The sequence below is a fragment of the Hypomesus transpacificus genome, chromosome 3 (genome assembly GCF_021917145.1).
Source record: "Hypomesus transpacificus isolate Combined female chromosome 3, fHypTra1, whole genome shotgun sequence".
Taxonomy (NCBI): Eukaryota; Metazoa; Chordata; class Actinopteri; order Osmeriformes; family Osmeridae; genus Hypomesus; species Hypomesus transpacificus.
This window is the reverse complement of record NC_061062.1, coordinates 8288534-8310637: the sequence shown is the minus strand read 5'-3', so window position 1 is coordinate 8310637 and position 22104 is coordinate 8288534. Positions and strand designations below refer to the sequence as shown.

Below are 22104 nucleotides of genomic sequence, written 5' to 3'. Positions count from 1 at the left end.
CATGGTAACCCAGGTAACCAGACAGAGAAGCCCATTGTGGAAATAATCGTCTGCTATTTTCTCTGTAGTCCTGTAGTGTTACTGACACTGAGGCTTGGGGAGCGAGTGGAGATAGGAGGAGACACATCATGGTACGAGCTTTGGAAGATTCGGTGCCTTGTCCACTTTCATGTTATGTATGTTGACGTTTGAACATATTCACATCTGTCTTCTGGTTGGACGAGTGCTTACTCTTCATTGCGCCCTTCATGATTATCCCTCTATTGTTAACCTCTATCGTGTCTGCTGTGACTCCGTTATTTTGTTGGTCTTATCTGTTGTATTCACCAATCACCCACATTTCACACACAAACTGCTGAATGAATGTTCTCATGTTATTTTGGCTTGTGTCGAGCGATTATGAAAATCTTTCTTACAACAAATAACAGAACGCACAAGTGACGGGTATGGGTAACATGTGAATATGGCATTAATGATTTCTATACAGTAGCACAAATGTTGCCGTAAAAGACAACAAGATTGAGAAATAGCCTTGACTTCAAGGATGCAGCTGGAAATGTTGTGGTGTTGAAAAACACGGTGACAAAATGGACTGTGTGTTGTGGTCATACAGTGTAATGTTGTGAGAGGGATGGGAGAGGAAAAGAGGAAACAGCTAAGCAGGGAAAAGGCAGGGAAAATATATTGTTCTCAAAATATATTTTGAAAAAAGCTACAATAACAGATGTCCGTTGAGAATAAGGGTGAGTGGTCAGGTACATCTAGTTTGGTCTCTCAGATTCTGGGCTGCCGTCCAGAACTGCTGGACAAAAAGCGCCCGTCATCTAAGAAACAGCTCCTGGCCCAACCGTAATGAAAGTCGTGAGCTTTAGTATCTTCATTTATGGGTCAGCAAGTGATTTTGGTTAGCTCTGTGCAGTCTTCAGAAGAGATTGTTGCTGACAGAAAAGACGAGTGGCGTTCAAAGTTGATCATTATGGCGGTTTTTAACAACGAGCCACATCTAATTAGGGTATTGACGATAGTTCAGATGACTTAATTAGGCGGGATGATAATCATTTTAGAAACGACACGGTTTGGAAAAGGTCATCTGCTTCCACAGTATTCCTACTGTTGACCAATGAATCATTTCAAAATCAAGGTATGGGTTGAAGGGAATATATACCTGATATTTGGAGATGAGAGTCTATGAATGTGATTGATAGCTGCTTTTAAAGCCTTCAGAGAGAAGCAATAATATGTGTCCTTCCCTCCCCCTGAAAAATATGTGAGACACAGACTGAGGTGAGTTTTAATAGCTTGGCGATCAGCAGGTTTGGCAAAAAGAGGGCGACAGATCCATTAAGGATTAATACCTCCAAGCATTACACAAATAAAGAGCAGATGTTTCCAATGCCATTAATGCCTAACACCTTGGTACATTTCCCCCATCTTTAGACTCAATATGGTTTATTGTCCCAAGGCTGCACTTACTTAAAAGTTTCATTCAAAAACTTTGCAGTTATTGTGAACACTTTTAGCGTCTTCCATATGTCTAAGTGGCATCTTTGTCTGTTTGTTGTTGCCATCCATGTCTTAATGGTTTGTGGACAGAAAAAGTCCATCAGTAAGAATAAGGTATATTTAGAGTTGTTTTGTTTTTTTAGGATTTATCTTTAGATAAGAACAGCCAGTTTAGATTTTAAATCAAGATGTTCACTTGATGACACTACGAAACATGTCATCACATTCAGTGCTTCAATTTCTAAGAGATGCTCACAAGATAAAACATCTTGCAAACCTACTGTGCTTCTTCTATGCTTTCAAGGGGCAATTGACTGGGTTTTTTGGGTATTTCACACTGTTCCTTAAGGTCTCCGAATAGGGTATGTAACATTGGTTGGGTTGAAAATGGCCCGGGTGCTGTTCTATGCCCTCTGACAGATCCTCTGAAATGTTCCCGGGAAAAAACAATAGCTTTTCTCCTTTTATGGTATGCTCATTAGTATTTAGATCAGCTGCGCGCTGATTGGTTGGTTATCAACGAGTGAAGCTGGGAGCAAAAACGCAACACGGCCAACAGCAGCACTCGCTGAAACACCGAAGTTGGAGACTTGAAATAAAAACGCGCAAATAAATCTATTGTGTCTACACAACACTGTTTTCAACAGAACTGACTATTACTTGTTTCCACTTCTGTTGTTGAAGCAAACTGGATTGACTTAGGTGGGTAGAACGTTAGGCTACAGCTTAGCAACCAAACCATATCGTGATTCTACTCGGCTTCAGTTAGCTAGCTAGGCTAGCTCTAGATATCTTGCTGTAAAATAACATGACAAAGATCTGGACAAACATGCATCGTGAATTGTAGATTTTCATTACACAGGTTATTTATTTGAATGAAACACAGTCAGGAACATGAATCAACGTTAGCCCCATTGCCAATAAACTAGGCTAAATGATCACACATTCTACCTATGCTCTTGCGTTAACTAGCAAGCTAAACTTGTTTACATGCCTACAGTCTAGGTGTTACTAGTAACAGTTACTAGCAATGCTAACGTATCCTGTATCTAGAACCTGCCTTTCTCCAGTTCTTTCAAATAGATTATCTAGACAGGCGTTAGCAATAAGCCAGACTGCAGTTCGTTTTCTGGCTATTTTTCGGAAGCTTCCCTTCTAATGCCGACTACAGCTAGTCTAGCTAGAGTCATTTGATGTGTGTAGAAACGTATTTAGCATTCTACCTGGTATGCTATATACAGGAAACGTTAGCATTGCTAATAACTGTTAGCACAACATCATACTGTCCTTAGAGCTTGCGGTTGCAATGAGCATACGGTTGGAACAGCACCTCTTTCCAGGTTCAGCTTCCTAGCATATCCTGCTTGAAATTGTCCAAGGTTGTCAAAACTGTCTTGGGTGAAATGTTCAGAGCAAATGAATGATTGAGTGTCGAACTTCGCGGGGATCTTCTCATAGACAACAGCAGCCATGCCTGTTGAATGTTTGGCTCCTTGGGAAGACTGTGAGTGTTAGCCTTCCCTGTACAGCCTGGAACACAGCATTTACGACCGTGGTCCATTTTCAATATCCTTGTTATAATTCAAAACGTTCTTCTTTGTAATTCCTTATAAGTAGCCTACACAGAGCAGCGCGCAGCTAAACTAGTATCGGAGATAGACGCTACCTCGGGCTGGTCTGAATGTAAATTCTGGGGCGTGACAAAGATACAGACCAGAGCCAATAAGAGGGCGATCACCGGTCCTACGTAGGACCGGTGGCTTTGTTGAAAAGCTAGCGTTTTACAGCCAAATTTTTTCTTTTTGAGATTTGAATAGGAAAAAGGTGTCAATGGACTTTGATATTCACGGTATGTTCAGTTTACCCTCCGAACTGTCGTTTTTCAACAATGACAAGGTAAAATCGGTTTTGCAGTCAATTGCCCCTTTCAAGTCATACTGCATTCAGAACCATTGCTTCAGACACCTCCACTGTGGAGTCCACCTCACGGCTGAGGCCAGACCACATCAACCTATGCAGCTCCATCCGTGGTAGAACATGTATTTTTCAGGGCTACTCGGAGCTAGGCAAACTCAGTGAACATGGAGTGCCTGACAAATGAACCAGCGGGTCAATTTATACTTTAAGTGTCTGGTTCCCTTATTCCTGCTGTTGTTGGATTAATTTTCCTGTATTCATGTTCTGGTAGAAATGAGAAACTAAAGGCCTTTCAAGTGGAATACCAATCTCCATTGGGTGAGTGCCTCACTCGCAAATATCTTGTTAAGGCATTGAAATCACGTGAGGGAGAAAGATGATGATTAGCGTCAGCGTTTTCCTAACATACAATTAACAGCTCATTTTGAATAAAAAACGAAGCATGACAACACGCAATCAAATATCTACACTAATTACTAGTTACTACTTTTTAAACCACGTTGGGATTTCGTTTGAAGTCACCAGCTATCCGGATGTGGAGAGTTTAACCTGTTAAGACGTACTGTAATCTGTCATTCCAACAACTGCATGGCCGGCCTGTGGGGAAGCGTGAGAGAGGAAAAAGGAAGAGCGGCATTGAGAGAACGAGAGAGAGAGAGAAATAGGAAGGGGAAGTGATTTTTTTCATGCACTGTGACTTCGCTCCCAGGCCTGTGCTCCCTTCAGAAATCCCGCGCCTGTTTGTGTTGAAATAATGAGGCCGCCGTGTTGAGCTGTGTGGAGAATTAATGTGAGTGACTGTGGCAGGGCTAAGAGCCAAGGAGGAGATTGCAGCTCCGCTGTACAGTCTGTCTCCATGTGTGGCAGGTAAAAAGGGAGGACGGGGGGGGGGGGGGGGGGGGGGGGGGAGGACTCAACTCTTACGGGAGGTGTACTCACTTCCAGTGTACTTGTCAGGTTTCTGGCTCCGCCGACCCCCTCAGAGCTACTCCGGGCAGCTTGAAGAGAAGACTATCCCTGTGGGGATGTTTCTTGGTCGGAGTGGTGTAGTGAGAAAGCGTTTTGTAGCTATGAAACTAATGTATGTCTTAACCGGTAACTTGCAAGTGTTTTGTTTGTTGTTGTTGTTGCATTTTTGTTATATTTCCCAGGGGTGTCTCACTGACTTTAATTTTGACATGCTCATTGCCAAGTAAAAAACTAGGGGGAATGAGAGACTAGTGAATATTGGAACAGACAGAATGACCATAAAATAATGGGTGCCATGCTTAGAGTACTACTCTGAATGAAGAGACTCTTGGGGCATTGCATGCAGTCCAAGCCACACGCCATTTGTATTCAGCTCAAGTTTCAATGAGTGGAGCAAGCAGTCTTCAAAGTATTTTTGTATTTGTTCTTAAAAGGTCTTAATAGCAAACATACATCCCCACTCTTTTGAATGCAGGCATTTAAAGTGCAACTGTGTTTAAGTTAGAGGGGACAACCTAAAGGACTATGTTGTTGGAAAGCTGTGTGCTGATTTTATCTCTGGGAAGTTCACCAAAGCAAATGTTGTCGTTCTTGATTTCAGGTGTGGGTTAACTATTTTATAATGCTTCTGCATGACTTTAGATTTCAACCTTGACTGCAAGGAACTTATTTAAAAGCAGAATCAGAAGACTAAATGTAATTCCTGATAAGCAATTATCAAACTTAAATTGTTTATTTTTTGGGTTGCCTGTAGCTTGTAGTAAATTTCTGATTGCCAGCAACGGCTGCTTACCAACGGCAAGTCCAAAACGTGTTTCATTACATTTGCAAACTGTCATGTCCCTTTGTGGGTTACCAACAATGTCCTTGGTGACGACATGTGTCTTGTGAGGCGCATGGGTTGTACCTGTAGGGAAGTGCTCGTTGATGGCCCAGTTGTCCACCTGTAAGGTGGCATTGCCCCCGTTTCTCGTGAAGCGGACCACATGGTACTTCCCGTCGTTCACAGGCATGCTGTTCTCCGTCACGCTGATATCCACCGTGCCGATGTTGAACGTAACTCCGATCTTCCCTTGTTGCTGGAGGAGGGGAAGAGCAATGAAAAGTCATTTAAGCCACGGAATGTTTTCTGTTTCCTAAACATTCCTAATGTTTTTTGAGGCATGCACAGTTACTAATTGATTGTGTAATTGGCCTCATTCTTGATTTCCATTTTTGAATGACTAAATAAATATAAACCTCACACAAAAATGATCTTAGTGCTGAAGTTAACTACATCTAGAATGGTGTTCTATGATGAAAAAGTTAAAGGTTATATTTGATACAGTATACTGCAGCATTGAAAGAGATGTGTGTCACAACACTTTCCGTTTCACACTTTAAAACCTTAGAACAGTATACAAAGCAAGGATGAATCTCCGACACAACTCGTTGAGGCTACACAGACAAGACTGTTGACATATTACAGAAAGCAAGGGAAGAACTCATACGAAAGGTCTGAATAAAACGCAGAGGGAATAATTTATCCAGCAAAAGTTGTTACTACACTACCACCATAAAATTGTAAACAGGATGATATTATACTGTTACATGGAGCGTTTAGATAATTCAAAAGATGAAAAAGTGTCTAAATGTAGAAGGCTAATGCATTTTTGTTAGATCTTCTGCCATGCATTTCTGGGCAGATTCAAAGGAGAGAACACTTTTACTTCATATATCTTAGCCTGTAGCATGACTTTTTGATCACAGACATTTGCCTCACTTCTTTTTGACATTTTTTCCACATTTGTGTAACATCAAGGAGCTTTCCGAAAATAACACCCACCCATCATCTCCGTTCTGTGAAGTGTAGACGTTTTACACGATGTCTACTCTCCTCTATTTTTGGAAAAGTCTAGTCATGGTAGCTTTGGTAGTTTTAGTCTAATTCAGTCTATTTAGCATGCTGAGTGCAGTTTGGGGTAAAAATAAAAGCAGAAAATGAATACAAAAAATCATTTTAACAACCTCCCTTCAATGAAATGTTTCCTGAATAAAACACACATGGTTTTTGACAATTTGAAAGGATTTATTTGCCTAAAAAAAGCAAATACATTGACCATGAAATCTGATCTGCTTCAAAGAGCATACCAGACCAAGCCAACACAACCTATCATCAGGGATCATATCTCCCTTAATTTAAGTGTATTCAGTCCATTCTCTGATACAGATGCTTGCAGCGAGCAGTTTTCTTTTCCTCAGAGCGCTGAGGTCCAGCTTTCATGAGGGAGGAAAGGCTATTTCATGCCATTACTTGCGCAAAATTGATAAGTGGTTCAAATGTAACAGCCTTTCCTTTTAGAGCCTGTGTAAATAGCTGATAATGTACTAGGGACATGGTTTATTCCTTGTAAACCGAGGTAGAGCCCAGGTGACGAGTTTTTCATCTGTAAAGATAGGGTCAGCTAAAAGTCAATGTCACTGATCAAAAACTGATTTGATGATTTGTCCTAATTTCTCTGGTTCCAAACAATGTCATGTCCTTAACGCAAGGCCCAATTATGGGTCTTATATGGGTAGATGATATATTGTTTTACCTTGCAATTAGCTGTGTGCAACATACTAATGCACATGTAATTCCAAAGTATACTTTTGTCAAGCACCTACATTACTTCGGCAATCACTGTTGGTATATTTTTGTCTACGCATACTATCATGAATTTACTATGTTGCTTTTTTCCAGGTAAGATTGGATAGGATGCTAATATCGAACAGGCAGCTTAAACAACAAGCTTTTACCAAAACTGTTAAGAGCCCCAAAAAGCTAAAAACATCACTTGGGGTGACAGAAGGAGGGATTTTAAGGGAAAGATGATGTGCCGTAATAACTCTATTAGCATCTTAAAACAGGGGGAGCTACTTAGATATCTTTCCATATGACACTTTTTAAATCCTAAAACAGTTGCTCCTTTTATGGTCTGCAAGGATTTTTTAGTTTTAAAGAAGTTCATATTCAATCAAATGAGTTTAGTTTAATTGGCTAAGAATTAGCTCCCCAATCTTTCCCATTTGTCAACAGAGGCAGTAATCATGAGTTGTCAGTTTCACGGTTTAACGGCAAAGCTTTTTCGGTTTGTTGACCTTTATGTGGCCCAATCAAACATAAGTGTACAGTCCACTTTAGGAAGTCATAGTTTACTATGTTGCGCTGGAAAATCTGTCGGCGGATGAAAGGGTTTACCGGTCAAGTCCAATGCAGAGATGTAGTGATCACACCATGCATTTGGAAAGGGTTAGACCACAACTCATTAATAATATAGACTGCGCGCCCTTTGTTTTCCACTTTCCATCTGGTGTGCCTTAATTTGACACTGGCACTCCTTTTGTGACAGCGCGAACCGTAACTGTCGAGGTTTAGGCCATCTGAAATTGCTCTCTAGGTCCTTGTGACATTGTGCACACGTGTGTTTCTGTTGAAGGTCAATCCGCTAGTCGAGACGGACGATTACTTTTTCAGGTTTGAGCCAGAGACAGACCAGGTGACAGGATACAGTCACACTGGCATCAGCTTCAATGCCATCAGCAAGCAACTAGAACATCGGGGGTTTTTTCTCCCAAGCTTTAATTCCATCTGACTCAAATAGAAGGTCAGTAAAACAAAACAGTTATCACTCACTCACAATAAGACAAGAGCACAATTTGAGCAAAAAAAGCTAACACACTATTCCCAAAAGAACATCCTACACTGGAATTCGGTACCTGCATACACACACACACACACACACACACACACGTGTTCCTGCCTTCACAGACTTGGTGGATGAAAACCAAATGACACACCACCTACATTATCTACCTAAGCTTTTTAAACCCTCCAGATCTTCCAGGACTATTAGCTGGTCAATAAGGGCACAGGAAAAGGGATGCAGAAGATTCTGGAAAATATTTCGCCAAGGGTGTTCCAGGAGTTCCTGGCGTCTGTGCTGTGGTTTATGAAGATATCAAACGTGTTGATGAGGCAGAACGAGCCTTTTAATTCACTGGCTGCTGTTCCTGTTCCTGCTGCTACCGCTGTTGCTCAGTTTGTGCCAAGGCGGGTAACATACTGCAAAACACAGGCAGATGCCAAGCAGTTTTAATCTGCTGTGAATTTACTGGATTGACAGTCACGCAGAGCAAAGGAGAGAGAGAGGGAGAAAGAGAGAGAGAGAGTTAGAAAGAGTTCGAGATGAGGAGAGGGAGAGAGAGTCAGAGAGACAGTGAGTAGGATAAAAAGAACAAAAAAGGCAAGATTTTTTTTTAAGATGTAAAGCATCAAGGGGAAGCCAATGGCAGGTGGGGAGAGGGTAGGACTAAACTGAAGAAGCACCCTTCATATTTAGGACAACATTGTACTCTAATGTTATGAATTAAAAGTATTCTCATCTCGACTATTTGCTACTTTTACAGTCACATTTTTGACGTACAGACACTTAGCCAAACCAACAAAATATTGTTACTTTGGATTTTATAGATTCCAGTTTTGTGCTGTTAGAGGCTGATGGGTGGTGGAAAATATGTTGACATGAGAAAAACACACAGAGTCATCTTAACCAGAGCATGATACTCAGATTTTTTGTGTGTTGCTTTTACCCCGGCAGCCATAATGACACCTGAGGCATGATAGGGCTGTAAGTGGGCGGCCCTTGTGCGGGAGTAGTGCACTTTAGGGTCCCAAAGTTTACCAGCGAACATGCCCCCCCCCCTTCATTTTTGTTCTTTCAGAGCACATCAAGTAATTGCCACCTGTATCATCCACAGGGGCTGTGGAAACACAGCGTCTCTGACAAAGCCAACTGAGTTCATGGGGTGGTGGGGGTGATTGTGGCCATAGGCAGGCAAAATAACATTAGCTAATGGGTTAGCACCGCTGATCATGGAGGTGAAAGGGGGGTGGAGTTGATTGACAGTGTTGTTTGTCCTTTCTGCATTCGTTGTCTTCTTGCATAGCCTTTCGTTTTGGTCTGTGTTCCTCGGCGTGTGTGTCACGGCGATGTTGCCGTTAAAACAGTGTGCTCAAATGACCTTTGACCATTTGCTCTCCTGGAGTGGAGTACTGTAATGTGTTTAAATGAGGAACAGACAACAGCCGAGACATTATAAGAACACTGAGGGTGTATGGTTGGACAAAATAAAGGGGAGTGGGATGGCGTAGGTGGGGGGGCAACTAGTTTGCTTACACAAGTCCATAATACATACTGGTAAAAGGTCCAGGTGCAGAAGGAGGGAGAACACAAGAAGAAAGTTAGAGTGTCAGTGGAAGGGGGACCAGACAGCATCAAGGAAAACCGTGTGACAGTCAGGGCAGATTGGAATGAAATGATGGAAATGCTATTCAGGCCTACTTAGAACGCAGAAACAATTCATACAGGTTTGTCATCCATGACAGAAAATCTTGTCTTGGATTACACTTTTTTTCTTTTCCCTGAGAACAACAACATCTTCTTAAAGTTTCTTGAATAAAATCTTACAACTAGTACTACAATTGTTGGAAATGAAAAAACAACAGACTAAACTGAAGTCTTCAAAGTTGCTAGGGTCTGTTTTAACTACTTCTGGTGCTCAAAGTAAACAAGGTTCTGTGTGATCTGTCAATCAAGTGGTAAGAATGACACAGCAGACAGGTGGACAGGAAAGGGATCTCAGAGGCAAGTGGAAGAAGTTCAAGGAAGCGTTTGAAGGTGCTGGGATTCTATGAAGGTAAAAATAAGTAAAAATAGCACCCATGTCTTATCCTTTGGATTTTAACTGAGGCATCTCTGTCTCTCACAGGATTTCCCTCTGTATCTCTTCAGTTTTCATCTCTTTTTCACCATCTTTTCCTGAGAATAGGTAATTTTGTCTGACCTAGTTGGAATTGGTCTTGCCCCTCTCTCTAGTGTGTGAAGTCGTTCTGACCCAAATCTCTGGCTTCACAATACTCGCTCGAGGACAGACGAGACCTCCCCGTACCTACATTGATTCTCTTCCATTCAAACCCTTTATGCCAAAGAAGGTGCCACCTACGAAGGGAATCAAATATGCACATACCCTTGCATACAGATACAGTAATTGTCCTCTCTCTACTGCATACAAACATTGATATGAACCCTACCGTCTTAATTTGTTCTTCTGAGATATATCTGACAGCCTGGAGGAATTGTTTGGGTCATTATCTTGCAGTAGGATGAACCTTTGACCAACCTAGGTGTCTACCACAGGGCAGTGATTCTCAAACTTTTTACACGGTGTGCCACCAGAATAGTTGTTTCTCCAAGTACCACCACTATGATTGACACAGTACCTTAGGCCTACCCTATTCATCTACTCACAGTTCGTGCAAGAGGCAAAAGTATTTCCAGTGAGCCTTTTTTTGTGTTTCATTGTAGACTGTTGTCAGTCACAGCCACGCTGTACAAAGACTTCAAATTCAATTCATCTGTTGACAAGACCTTCCAGTTTTCATCTCCTGCTAGTGCTTCATGAAACAGGCCAGCCTCTTTTTTAAGCCATTTTATCTACGGGTTTCTTTCTGCGACTCAAGCATGCAGCTCCAAGTCTTCTCGCCACAGTTAAAACTGATACTTGCTTCCTTTGACCAGTGTTGTGCTGTGCTTGTTGGCCTGTGAGATGCCTGGGAGACAGCGGTTGACTTTCAAGAGACTTCTTATTTTGTCGAAAAATTCTTCCTGTGAGATGTTCCTCCAGCTTTCTCCTGCTTTTTGAAGGAGTGTGAAACTGTACTCACTGACTCCTCAGCTTTTCTTTGTGCAATGTCACCCAAATAAAGGTGACTTGCGTGGGGGTAAAACCCCAGAAGACAGCGTGCGAGGAACAGGATTTCCTGTGCACTTATGATCTTCACTTATCAATCGAACTAGTCGCTGGACACTAATTAGTATGTTCTCATGTGAGTTTGCTATTGATAACAGTTGATTGTGTGTCAAGCTGAATAGATGTCCACAATCTGAAAAAAGTACTGTGCAAACGTCTCTTATGATGGCTACTGAGAGAGCTCCAGCTCTGATCTTTCTCTGCCCTGAGAGAAGTCACAGGCTGGGAGCTGTGAATCTTTCTCTGTGACTGTTGTCCCATAATTGCCTGACTGTCACTATTTGTGTTTACATTCTTGTGCCCTATAAAAGATGGTCCTCAGGCCTTCAAAGTGGAGAGAGACATGATGGAGACCTAAGCCTGGTGTTGTGTTGTCATTTATTTTCAGAGGTTTGGTTTTCTCTCCCAATCTGCTGATTGCTTGTACTTATGAAAATCCAGAGCTCAACTGAATTTAGTCACTCTGCTAAGGAAGAGACAGAGCAAACACTTTCTTCCTCAACAGCAACAGAAGGTCGGTTTGTACGCTTTCGTCTGACACGCTGTTGTCACAATGTCAATGTACCAAAGAACCTATGGTATTTTTAGTTTTGCCTTTTACAGTAAGTAACAGACAATGCTAGTCAAACTACACGATGGAAGGGACAAAAGATTGAAATTGATTGGCCAGTGCAATTGAAACTGGCTCTGAGGCACGCCATCCGGAACACTTGCCCCTCCCTAGACTTTTTTCATAGACTGTTTACCGAGTTTGTCCCGAAACCCCCGAATTGGAACCTTCCGATCAATAGGCTGCGATGCGCTTGACCTTTGTGGCCATGACTATTTTTCCATCTCTCTCGCTCTCCATCTCCACTCTGGTTTTACTAAAAATAAAAATCCTTGTTTTTCTAAACCGCCAGTTCAATTGAATACAACTTCTAGATCTGAAATATACCCCAGGGGGATCTCATTACAAAGCTCTTGCCCAACCCATTTTCAAAGTCTAGGATGTGTAAGGATGGTTTGTGTGTGTGTGTTTGTGTTTAGTGTGCAAGGTCGGGGGTCTTTCATAGTATACAGAACATAATAAGATGCTCTCAAATCCTGAAATGATTTGAAAAATGATGATAAGGAGTATAACGTATACACCCATCGCTCGCGCCAAGCCATGTATTCCGAGAACGTTATGATTACTAATCATGTGTGCATGTGTGTTTCTGTAAGATTATGTATGCTATTATATGTTAATGTGTGTGTGTATTTGTGTAGGAGTTCTTGAGCATATTTGCATGTGAAAGTGTTTGTAATGCATTAGGTGACTCACCACCAGGGCACATCTGATTTTCAAACAGCATTAGTGGGTAATATTAAACCATAAAGTATTGATTCATACAGCAGAGTTAATCGAGATTAAAGCCAGATTCGTCGGGGGTGGGAGATGGGGGTGGATAGGCACAAAAGGGAAAACCCCTCTGAAAGCACTTGATTCAGTCTTTGTTGGGCATCATGTGCATTTAACCTGTAGCTTATGGGTGTTCTGTCGAGGAGGCCGCGTGTGTTTTGTGCGTGACCGAAAGCAGGCTGCTTATATTTGAGGTTGCTTTGACACTGAGGTAGTGTGCCGGCAAACATTGGCCATGCGTAGCTCCAATAGTGGTGTGTCCATGTCTGTTACGCTAGTAAATTCTGTAACCAAATTCTCTTCCTCAAATGTAATTCAAACTTCCGTTACTGTGTAATGCAGAAGACTCACCTTTTTTGGGGGGGGGGGGAACACTAAAAAATAAGGGTTATTTCTAGATAGTTCTACACCTTAGAAATCTATTGAATGTAAAATGAAGAAAAATAGTTTGTATGGCTACTGAACAGAATCACAACTCAACCATGAATACTGCATAAATGAGCAACTTAGCATTGTCTGTGTAAGGTCTTGAAGAACATTTATCCCAGACGAACAGTACTTCGACAGAACCCACTGGATAAAAGCAACAAGGGGATGTTCACCAGGTGTGTTCAAATGAAGGTAGATTCTTTTCAGCGGGATGAGTACAAACAGAACTGTCAAACCCCCACACCTGTGTAATGGCAACTCTTGTCCCCCCTAGATGAAACACAACAGAAATTAAACGAGCAAAGGGTAATTGGGCTACTTCTCTCTTCTCTCCTGCCGAAAGCTGGAGAGACAGAAGGCCCATCGGCATATTGATGTCTCTACAGCTGAGGTGTTCCAGCAGATTGAAAATCAAGAGGCGAAGTGTAGTTATGGTCCTGGCTGATTAGAACAGATCAACACTATTGATTTCCTGTACACTTAGATCTCTCCCCCTTAGTATTTCATTTCGAAGGCGCAAAGTGCCAATGGATGTTATTGTCGAGCTTATTTTGACTTGAACTCTTTTCGTGTTCCTCCAGCTGCCAATATGAGCAAAATGAGCAGATAACGATTCTTATTTCTACAGATTGGACTGTATCATTTTCAATGGATTCAACTATTTAGGAGCCGTGTGCAATAACGTTAACCAGTGTTTACGGAGAGAGTTAGACTGTTTGAAGAACCCTGTACGGTGCTGGGGATGGTAAACAAAAGGTGTGCTGAACACCACTCAAAGAGTTCAATCATTTGATGCTAATGAGGTGTGTTGTTGTTGTGGCATAAGCAAACCATGTGACCCCACCAAGGTAAGGGAAGACTGAAAAAAAAACGAAATAAAGGACTGCTAGTAACACTGATTATTGCGAAAGAGAGAAATACTCATTGAATACCTAGATGCAGGCCACAGCTGAAAAAAGAATGGCCTTTTAAGAGCTGTACTTAGAGGTAGATTGGAATTTTCTTTCACCCAACTGCCTGAGCAAAAAGCTCAACTCTTCCTATTCTGGGAGCGGTAGCAATTTGTAGACACATTTAGTTTGTATCCTAATCACACCCTCCCTATCATGCTGCACAGGAAAAAGAGCAGAGGCATTCATGACTACCAATAGCATTTCCCCCCCAACCAATGTGTCGCGGTACGATCATCTCAGCTGGCCGATTACAGGAAGAAAAAAAGTGTCTAAATACTTCTCAAAGGGTCTCCGTTTGAAAATGCATCCAATTAGTAGTCTGTAAGTTGAAGAGGAGGGAAGAAGAGAGGAAAAGAACAGAGGCAACAGTAAAAAAAAAAAAGACTGATTTGGCCAAAATATAGACAACTGTGGATGTTTGGGACCGTGCACCTGGAAGAAGTAGAGAGAAGGAAAGGATAGGTGGGAGAGACGCGGGCAGGGGTGGGAGGGTGTATAAGGGGCTGTCTTGGTGGTTTAAAAGAGGCAATGAAGCAGACTGGGAGAAAGACAGAGGTGGTACGTTAAGAAAGGCAAAATGAGAAAAAAGGGTGAGAGAGAGAGAGAGAGAGAGAGAGAGAGAGAAAGAGAGAGAGAGAGAGAGAGAGTAAGAGAAATAAAGAGAGGGGTGTGAGCATAAGAGACTTCTGCCAACTAACGACACCTTGGCAGAGTGGGAGCAGGTAAGCAGATGGCCTATTTGGCAGGATGGCCAGTCTCGTGATGATGTATCTTCAGACGTGCGAGGGAAGGGCCGATGGATTCGGCTTGAGGAGAGGCAGCGCCCGCTTGCGCAGCGGCTTTCCTCCGACCCGAGCCGTTATAGATGTGGCCTTTGGCTCGCTAAGTTTTGTGAGCGGCAGTGAGCCACTGTTGCTGTAATGAGGTGTGAAGGCTAATAATGCCTTCAATTTGGGCTCATAGATTTCTGGTTTGACTTCTCGTTCTGTTGGGAAGTATTCGCCTATTCGACTCTTTGGGCATTGCTTTCCAGTCTGACCAGAGCCAACAAGTGCTCCTTTGTTAATAAACCTTGGGGTAACTAATGTGTCGCTCATTTTAAATGCGGTAGCCATGAGAGAAACACTTTTTCAAAAGTATGTGAAACATGGTCACCAACATGACCATCCGTAGGTCATTACAGCCAGTAGGGTTTTTAATTACGTGTCAAAGGCCCGAGTTACAAACTGACTTGATTTAATTGACTGAATTCATCATGTAGGAACTGCGTGCTACCCTGCCTTCTGCTGCTATACTTTTACGTTTACACACTGTTCTAGCCTGTGCAATCACATTTTAGATCCTCATCTGACCACATCTCTTTTCATCTGGAACTGTTCACCTGATGACCAGGCTGTCATTCTGAGGTGTTTGAAAGGCGCCAGATTTTGTTCTTCCTGCCTTCTCAGGGACCACATTTGCAGTAAGGTGTTTGACCACCTTACTACAAACTCCTGCTCCCGTAAAGAAAAAAAGAAGGATGTTCCCCTTTAAAAGTGGTGGATCGTGAGTCCCCAGCCTAAGGGGGAGAGGGGGGCGACCGTGAACCAGCAAACGCTCAAACCCTGTTCCAGTCCCCACAGGGGCCATTGGTGACAATCTGGCCGCTCACCTCGCCTTTCCTCTCTCCTCCCACGCTCTCTCTTTCTTGCCACCCTCCACTTCTCGGCCACCCGGCCAAAGTCAGCTTGTCCCTCGGCTCAGAGAGAACTAAACCTCAGTCTGTTGCTTACTTTGAAAACACAATTAAAATGATGTATTTGTGGTGTTTTATTTAAGGTAGAGTAGGTGAGCGATTTTGTTTGTACTGTCCATTGTTTGCGTGAATTGTTGAGTACCTGCTTGTTGCTCGAGTGAAATAAACACATTTAATTGGTTGTGGTTTCACTCCAAAACTGTTTGTGTATGAGTCATCCCTAGAGTAATGGAAGGGATGGTGGGTCTGTCCATTCTAAATATGCACATGATTTATGAATGTTTGCTCAGTTAAAATGAACATAAATGCTGTTAGCCCACATTTGGAACCCATCAACAGTTCAATCCTTCCCCATAACGACATGCGAGCAACACAATTCCCTGCACGGCAAGTTCGCCCTCCAAAATTTGAGTCAATTTTGGCAGGGGCAGTGTCCATTTGCCCTTCCCCAGCAAAAAGACCCCGATTTGGGGTGAGGTGAAGTGGTGAGGGAGGGAGTTTATGGAGGTCTGGTGTGGTGCCATTGCTTTGACCGCCCGTTAGGGCCGGGGGGCTCCCAACAGACTGGGCTCAAGAGCCACAATAAAATCAGTGGACAGATGGAGGGAGGGAAGCAGAAGAGGGGAAAAATAGAGAGAGAGATGGAGGAAAGGGAGGAAAAAAGAGGGAGTGATGAAGAGAGAAAGAGAGAGAAGAGGAGAAAAAGAGAGAGAGACAGAGACTTTAGAGGACTTCTCTGCTTCATCTCCCGCCATAAAACTTTATCCAGTGGGCCGTACAAGGTCACTCATTAGGTGCAAATCCAATTAGTTGGAACATGACAACAGCCTTTTGGTCAAAGAAACAAGAGAACATGTCCTTTAAAAAATAACATTCTCCTGTGTATCTGTGATAGTCTGAATATTTGAGGACAGTCGCTCGAGCGACTGATACTTGTGCATGTCCTTGTGTGCATATCTGCTCTTGCCATCTACATTTGAGTGTTCAGCATATGTGTGGGCTTGTGACTGTTTGTATTACTGTGCAGTGTGCGTGTGTGTGGTCAATTGCTGCCAAGGGATCCCAAGATACTCCCAAGGCCTGGGATCAGGCAGTGATGGAATCTGGTGTGATGCGATGGGATCTGTGCAAACAGCAGGACGACCACCGGCACGGAATACACACACAGTACACGCTAGCTGCACTATTATCATCCATGCACAAACATAATGGCATATATCATACACTGACGCACACACACAATCATAAACCATTGCTGCAATGGTTGCTCGTAAGTCATGACACACGCAGACATTTCTCTGCTTCAGTCATGTAGCGTAAATTCACGCCTACTAGCATTGTCTTACTCATAGGGCTAGGGCTATTGAGTCATGCGCGTGCCTATTACGTGTGTTTGCAAGCCATCGCTTGACTCCAGGGTAAACACAGAAACTGAACTTTGTTACACTGTATGGCAACATGATCCGCAAACACTGCACTGCAGTACTACGTTGTTTTCATCCACAGTAAGAAATTAAGAAAGAAAGGAGGAAGGAAGGAAGGGAGGGAGTCAGGTGGCTGAGCGGTTAGGGAAATGGACTAGAAATCTGAAGGTTGCCAGGTTGATTCCCGGCCGTGCCAAATGACGTTGTGTCCTTGGGCAAGGCACTTCACTCTACTTGCCTCGGGGGGAATGTCCCTATACTGACTTATTGTAAGTCGCTCTGGATAAGAGCGTCAGCTAAATGACTACATGTAAATGTAATATAAATGTAAGGAATGAAGGAAAAAAGTTGAAAATAAGAAAAAAAGGAAAGAGTGAGGGGAAAAACAATAATCTAAGTTACAATCATTGAAAGTGAAACACTTACGATGTGTAGCATGACGTAGTCTCCCAAGCCGGGGGCGCTGTCTATCCTGACCAAAATCCCATCCTTGAGCGAAGTGCTGAACCCCACCGTCAGTCGGTCCGTCCTGGTGCTGGGTCTCTCATTGGCCGGCCACCTGAATGTTATCAGCCCTCCTCCTTTCCCAAAAATGTACGTTGTCCCGGCTGAGGAGAGAACAGAAAGGCAGAGGAGGTGAGTTGAGAGGCTCAGGAGACAGAGACAGCTGAAGACAGAGTTATGTCAAAATGAGGGTAACATAAGGACACCTGTCAAAATACTCTCTTCAGCAAAGAGTTTGACAAAGGTGTGAGTTGGTGTATTTTCCTTCCATGTTAGTCTTTTGTGGTTTGTTTTCTTGAACAACCAGCCGGCTGATTTCCTGTCAAATCAGATTTCACCCTTGAGAAGCATGGGTATCGCCTCCTTGCTCGCACACATTCACACACGTATGCACATGCACATGCATGCACACGTGCCATACAAACACACACAGACACACAGACACAGACACACACACACACATAGAGATGGCAGGATAGAGTGCTGATGGACAAACAAGAAAATTAGTACATGACAATGCAGAAGCAGAAACGCTGTTCATTTTTAATAGCAACAGGAAACAATTCTCCACCCATGCCCTCCAGTCATGTATTAAACATCAGCAACTGATGAAGAATGTGTATGAAGAAAAAAGGAAAAAAAAACAATTAAAATGGCTCCTTCATCTGATCAAGTTTGGCCAAGTAGGCCAAAAACTTTCCAAACTAAACTATACGCCTGTTCTTACACATACACAGCCTTGCCTAGTACAATATGGTCACAAAATAGTTTTTATGTGTAATGTTCATACCTGGGTCAGTAAAATCATATTTCACCTGCTTATTCTCTCCTTTTAGCACCAAGGGGAAACACTGTGACCTGTACGATAAATATAACTCCCAACTGCCTTTGGATAAAGCAGAAATCCAGTTCACAGGCAAAAAACGAGCAAATTTGCCAATCCACAATGTTCCCCATCTTTAATATTGAATCAATGAATAAGTAATATGTGAATGCAATTATAAATATGAGTGCTCTAAAATACTGGAATTGTGGGTTTAAGTACAGTGCGTTGTCCGTGAGTATGTGTGTGTGCGTGTGCGTATGTGTGTGTGAGTATGTGTGTGTGTGTTTTCGCTCTAAGGCGAAGGGCCAGCTGGCTGTGTCGTGTCCCCTCGAGTTTTGTGTCAAGTAGAACATCTGGCCCCGAGTTTGAACATGGCCACTAGAAACACCTGGAGGACACGGTGCTTTCAGCTCCCTCACAACACTTCACCTTTTCACATGACCGTGTACATTTGAGAGAAAGGAGACATACATTTGAACAACTTGCAACTGTTTTGACTCAGATTCCTCTGGTCACAAAAATATCTATTTTTATCAGGCAACAAGGTATTTTCTCATCTCAGTGAGATCTTTGCAAAAACTTTGTTCTGGTGTAATTTGAGAGTTGTACGATAAAGCCTGTCACAATAAAGCCCCAAAAGTATATGTAGTCTAGTGTATGTTCCTATATATTGATAAATATATGCTTCTCTTAACGAGTCAATGTTTGTAAGTCAGAAAAATCAATAATCAAAATTACTTCAAGAGTTGGAACCGATATAAAAAACTATCAAAAAGTGAGTTTCTTTCCAAATTAGGTATTTGGTTACTCTCCAGTGCTAAATAATGAATGCAATCATTACACAATTAATTAATGAAGAGGCCCTTGGCTCTGGAATAGCCTTGTCAAATTAGGACCTTAGAGGTTTAGGGAAAGAATGAGAAAAGTAAACATTTGAGGAAAAAATCACTTACACTCAATTACATGGAATCAAACAACACAAACTGAAAAAGTATGACACGTTTGAGGAAATTAGCTTACATCTATTCACTTATCTCAGAGAGTGGAAAGAACAGGTGAAGCCTCAAAAGAATGGCAAAATATTTGCTGGATAACTGATGGGTGAAGCAATGGAAGCAATTGTTATCCTCTTTCAGTTCCACCCAGAAAACGGAGTCGGTTTTACATTGGGCCAGCCAGCAGAATGACAAGATGGGGTTGGCCAGTGGCCAAGTTCTTGGGGCGACAGACCTCCCAAGCTCTGGGGTGAGAGGGTCTGTCCATGGCTAATAGCTTCATGGATGACAAACTCATTACAGGCTAATTACCACATACAATATTGTTTGTTTTAGTAATAGAGAAAGCCTTGGCGCAGCCCCGACAACTAAAGGCCACATGGTTTAGTGCAGATGTCTGGGCTGGATGTCACAAGAATGAAGGATGCTACATAAATACAGGGTGCACAAAGACAAAAAAATGTATATGTATATTTACTGCATCAGTAATGTAAAATTGCCGTCTGCATGCTAAGTAGGGTTCCTGTATACACATTTCTATTTTTGTTTTGGATTCTGGATTAAAGTGAATTAGAACTAGTATTAAAGAGACACTATATGGTAATTGTATTGCTGATTAGGGGTGTAACGATACACTCAGCTCACGATTCAATACGTATCACGATACTGGGTGTACAATACAATACATTTCAACAACATTTTTAATTATACTGAAATTCACTTAACAAATTTATTTGCAAAACATTTAACATCTTCAATAATTTACTAGCAAGCAATTTATGTGAATGCAATGAATGCACGCATGATGCAGGTGCAGAGTAGGTTGTGTGCTGGTAGCTCAACCAATAGGATCAAACGGACGTCGTATTGTAAAAATATTGCCATAACTCTACGATACACATTGTAAAAATGTATTGCAATATATTGTTCCACAATATATTGTTACACCCCTATTGCTAATATAATACAGCATGTAATATTCCATATTGTGTGTCACATTCCTACTATATCCACCTAGGATTTTGAAGCCCAGCTAAACTGGAAGCTTGAGTTATTTCCAACTGTGAAAAACTTTTTCAATTAAGGCAAACCATCAGTGCCCAAGTAACACTGGGCTCTTTTAGCAATCAGTCACAAGCATTGACACGCAATGGCGCTGAAGCTTTTAAAAGCTATTAGAAAGCGAAAATGCGACATCTGATGTGAATGCTAATGACTTAAATACCTTTCTCATAAAGAATTTCAGGTAAGAGAGGGCATGCTGTCAAAGGAAATGAATAATGTTAACAGTTTCATCTTAAGAAATACCCCGAAGCACTAATAGTTCCATGGAAGATTATTTTTCTTCAAAATAAAGATATGTGTGCCTCTAATTAAGTCATACTAATGCATTAAGTAAACCTCGATATTCAAACCACTAATGGGGATCACAGCCTGACAAGAAGTCAGAAGAAGACAAAACTTGGAGAAATAAAAAACTAAAGACACAAGGTGAATGTTTTGCATTACTGTAATTTGCGCTGTCGACAACCTCAGCCATGCCTTCCCTCACAGCACTCTGAGGTGGGAAGGCTATAAATGAGCAGGGTGAAAAATGTTTGGCTTATCGTCACTTGTAAAAGTTGTAGGAGCCCAAAAATGTTGCATGAAAGCCAATGTATCTCACGGAATGGTCTGCATTTGCAAGGTTGTAAAACCAATGCAAAATATGGCCAAAGATAGGAAACATTCTTTAATCAGAGTGGGAAACAAGATGGTGGACTGGTGCCGTAAGGAAGCCCTGGAGAGCGATTTAAGGGAATCAAAGCATTACTAGGCCCCTCCTTCTTCCTGGAACTTCAACCTAAAGTTCAAGCCACAGGCAAAAATAGAGCATCCATCCACTTGAACATCACATGATACGATTTCCCCGTTTCTCCGAATTTTCTCGGCGTGTAAATAACACACATAGCTAGGCTGGATCACCGCAACACCATGCATGCAATATGAGAACGTGCGGTGGTCCGCTTTGAACCGGATAATATCAGATGTACCGACCCCCTCTGCGCCACTCATTTCCCATGGATAGTAGATGGATACACACACACCCCCCCACACACACACTACATTCCGCATTCCTGTAGTATCCACGATGGAAGGCTTTAAGCAGTTCATGCCCCCTTAAGGGATGATCTCGAGAGTGTAGCAGAAGTGTAGCAGGAGTCTCGAGGTTTGACATCTATCAGCTGAGCAATTGGATTCCTGCACTCCTTAGATAAGAGACTGATTGGAGTGGGAGTTTAAGAGGGAGAGAGTTGAGAGTGGCACAAGAGATGGTCGGGAAGAAGAGTTTCGAAGTAGAGACAGACGGGGAGGGAGACAGCGACAAAATGACACGCCTGTAGCCGACACTGCTGTTGTACGGTCAGCCATTTGAAATGAATCAGCAGTTAACATGATTACAGGGACACTGACGCCTTGGAAATGAGGTCAATTAGACACAGACACAGAAAGGAAAAGAACGGCAGTTGTACTGCAAAGCTATGCTGGATAATGATGCATGTGTTTTCATAATCCGAACAATTTCCAGGTGTTCAATCCAGGGAAGAAGGAATGCAATGCAATTGGACTTGTTTTTCCATAGAAGTAATCTTC

General features: G+C 42.3%; 1 protein-coding gene across 2 annotated transcripts in view; it reads right to left on the bottom strand.

The window, feature by feature from the left end:
- Window positions 1-22104, bottom strand: part of LOC124466466 (neurexin-3a-beta-like) — an 81816-nt gene that overhangs the window by 34511 nt on the left and 25201 nt on the right. For both annotated transcript variants that reach the window (XM_047018344.1, XM_047018345.1), the window contains exons 2-3: window positions 17572-17753; window positions 5297-5468 (exon numbers count right to left, since the gene is read on the bottom strand). In XM_047018344.1, the coding sequence (XP_046874300.1) occupies window positions 5297-5468; window positions 17572-17753 (354 nt within the window). The remainder of the gene's footprint in view (window positions 1-5296; window positions 5469-17571; window positions 17754-22104) is intronic.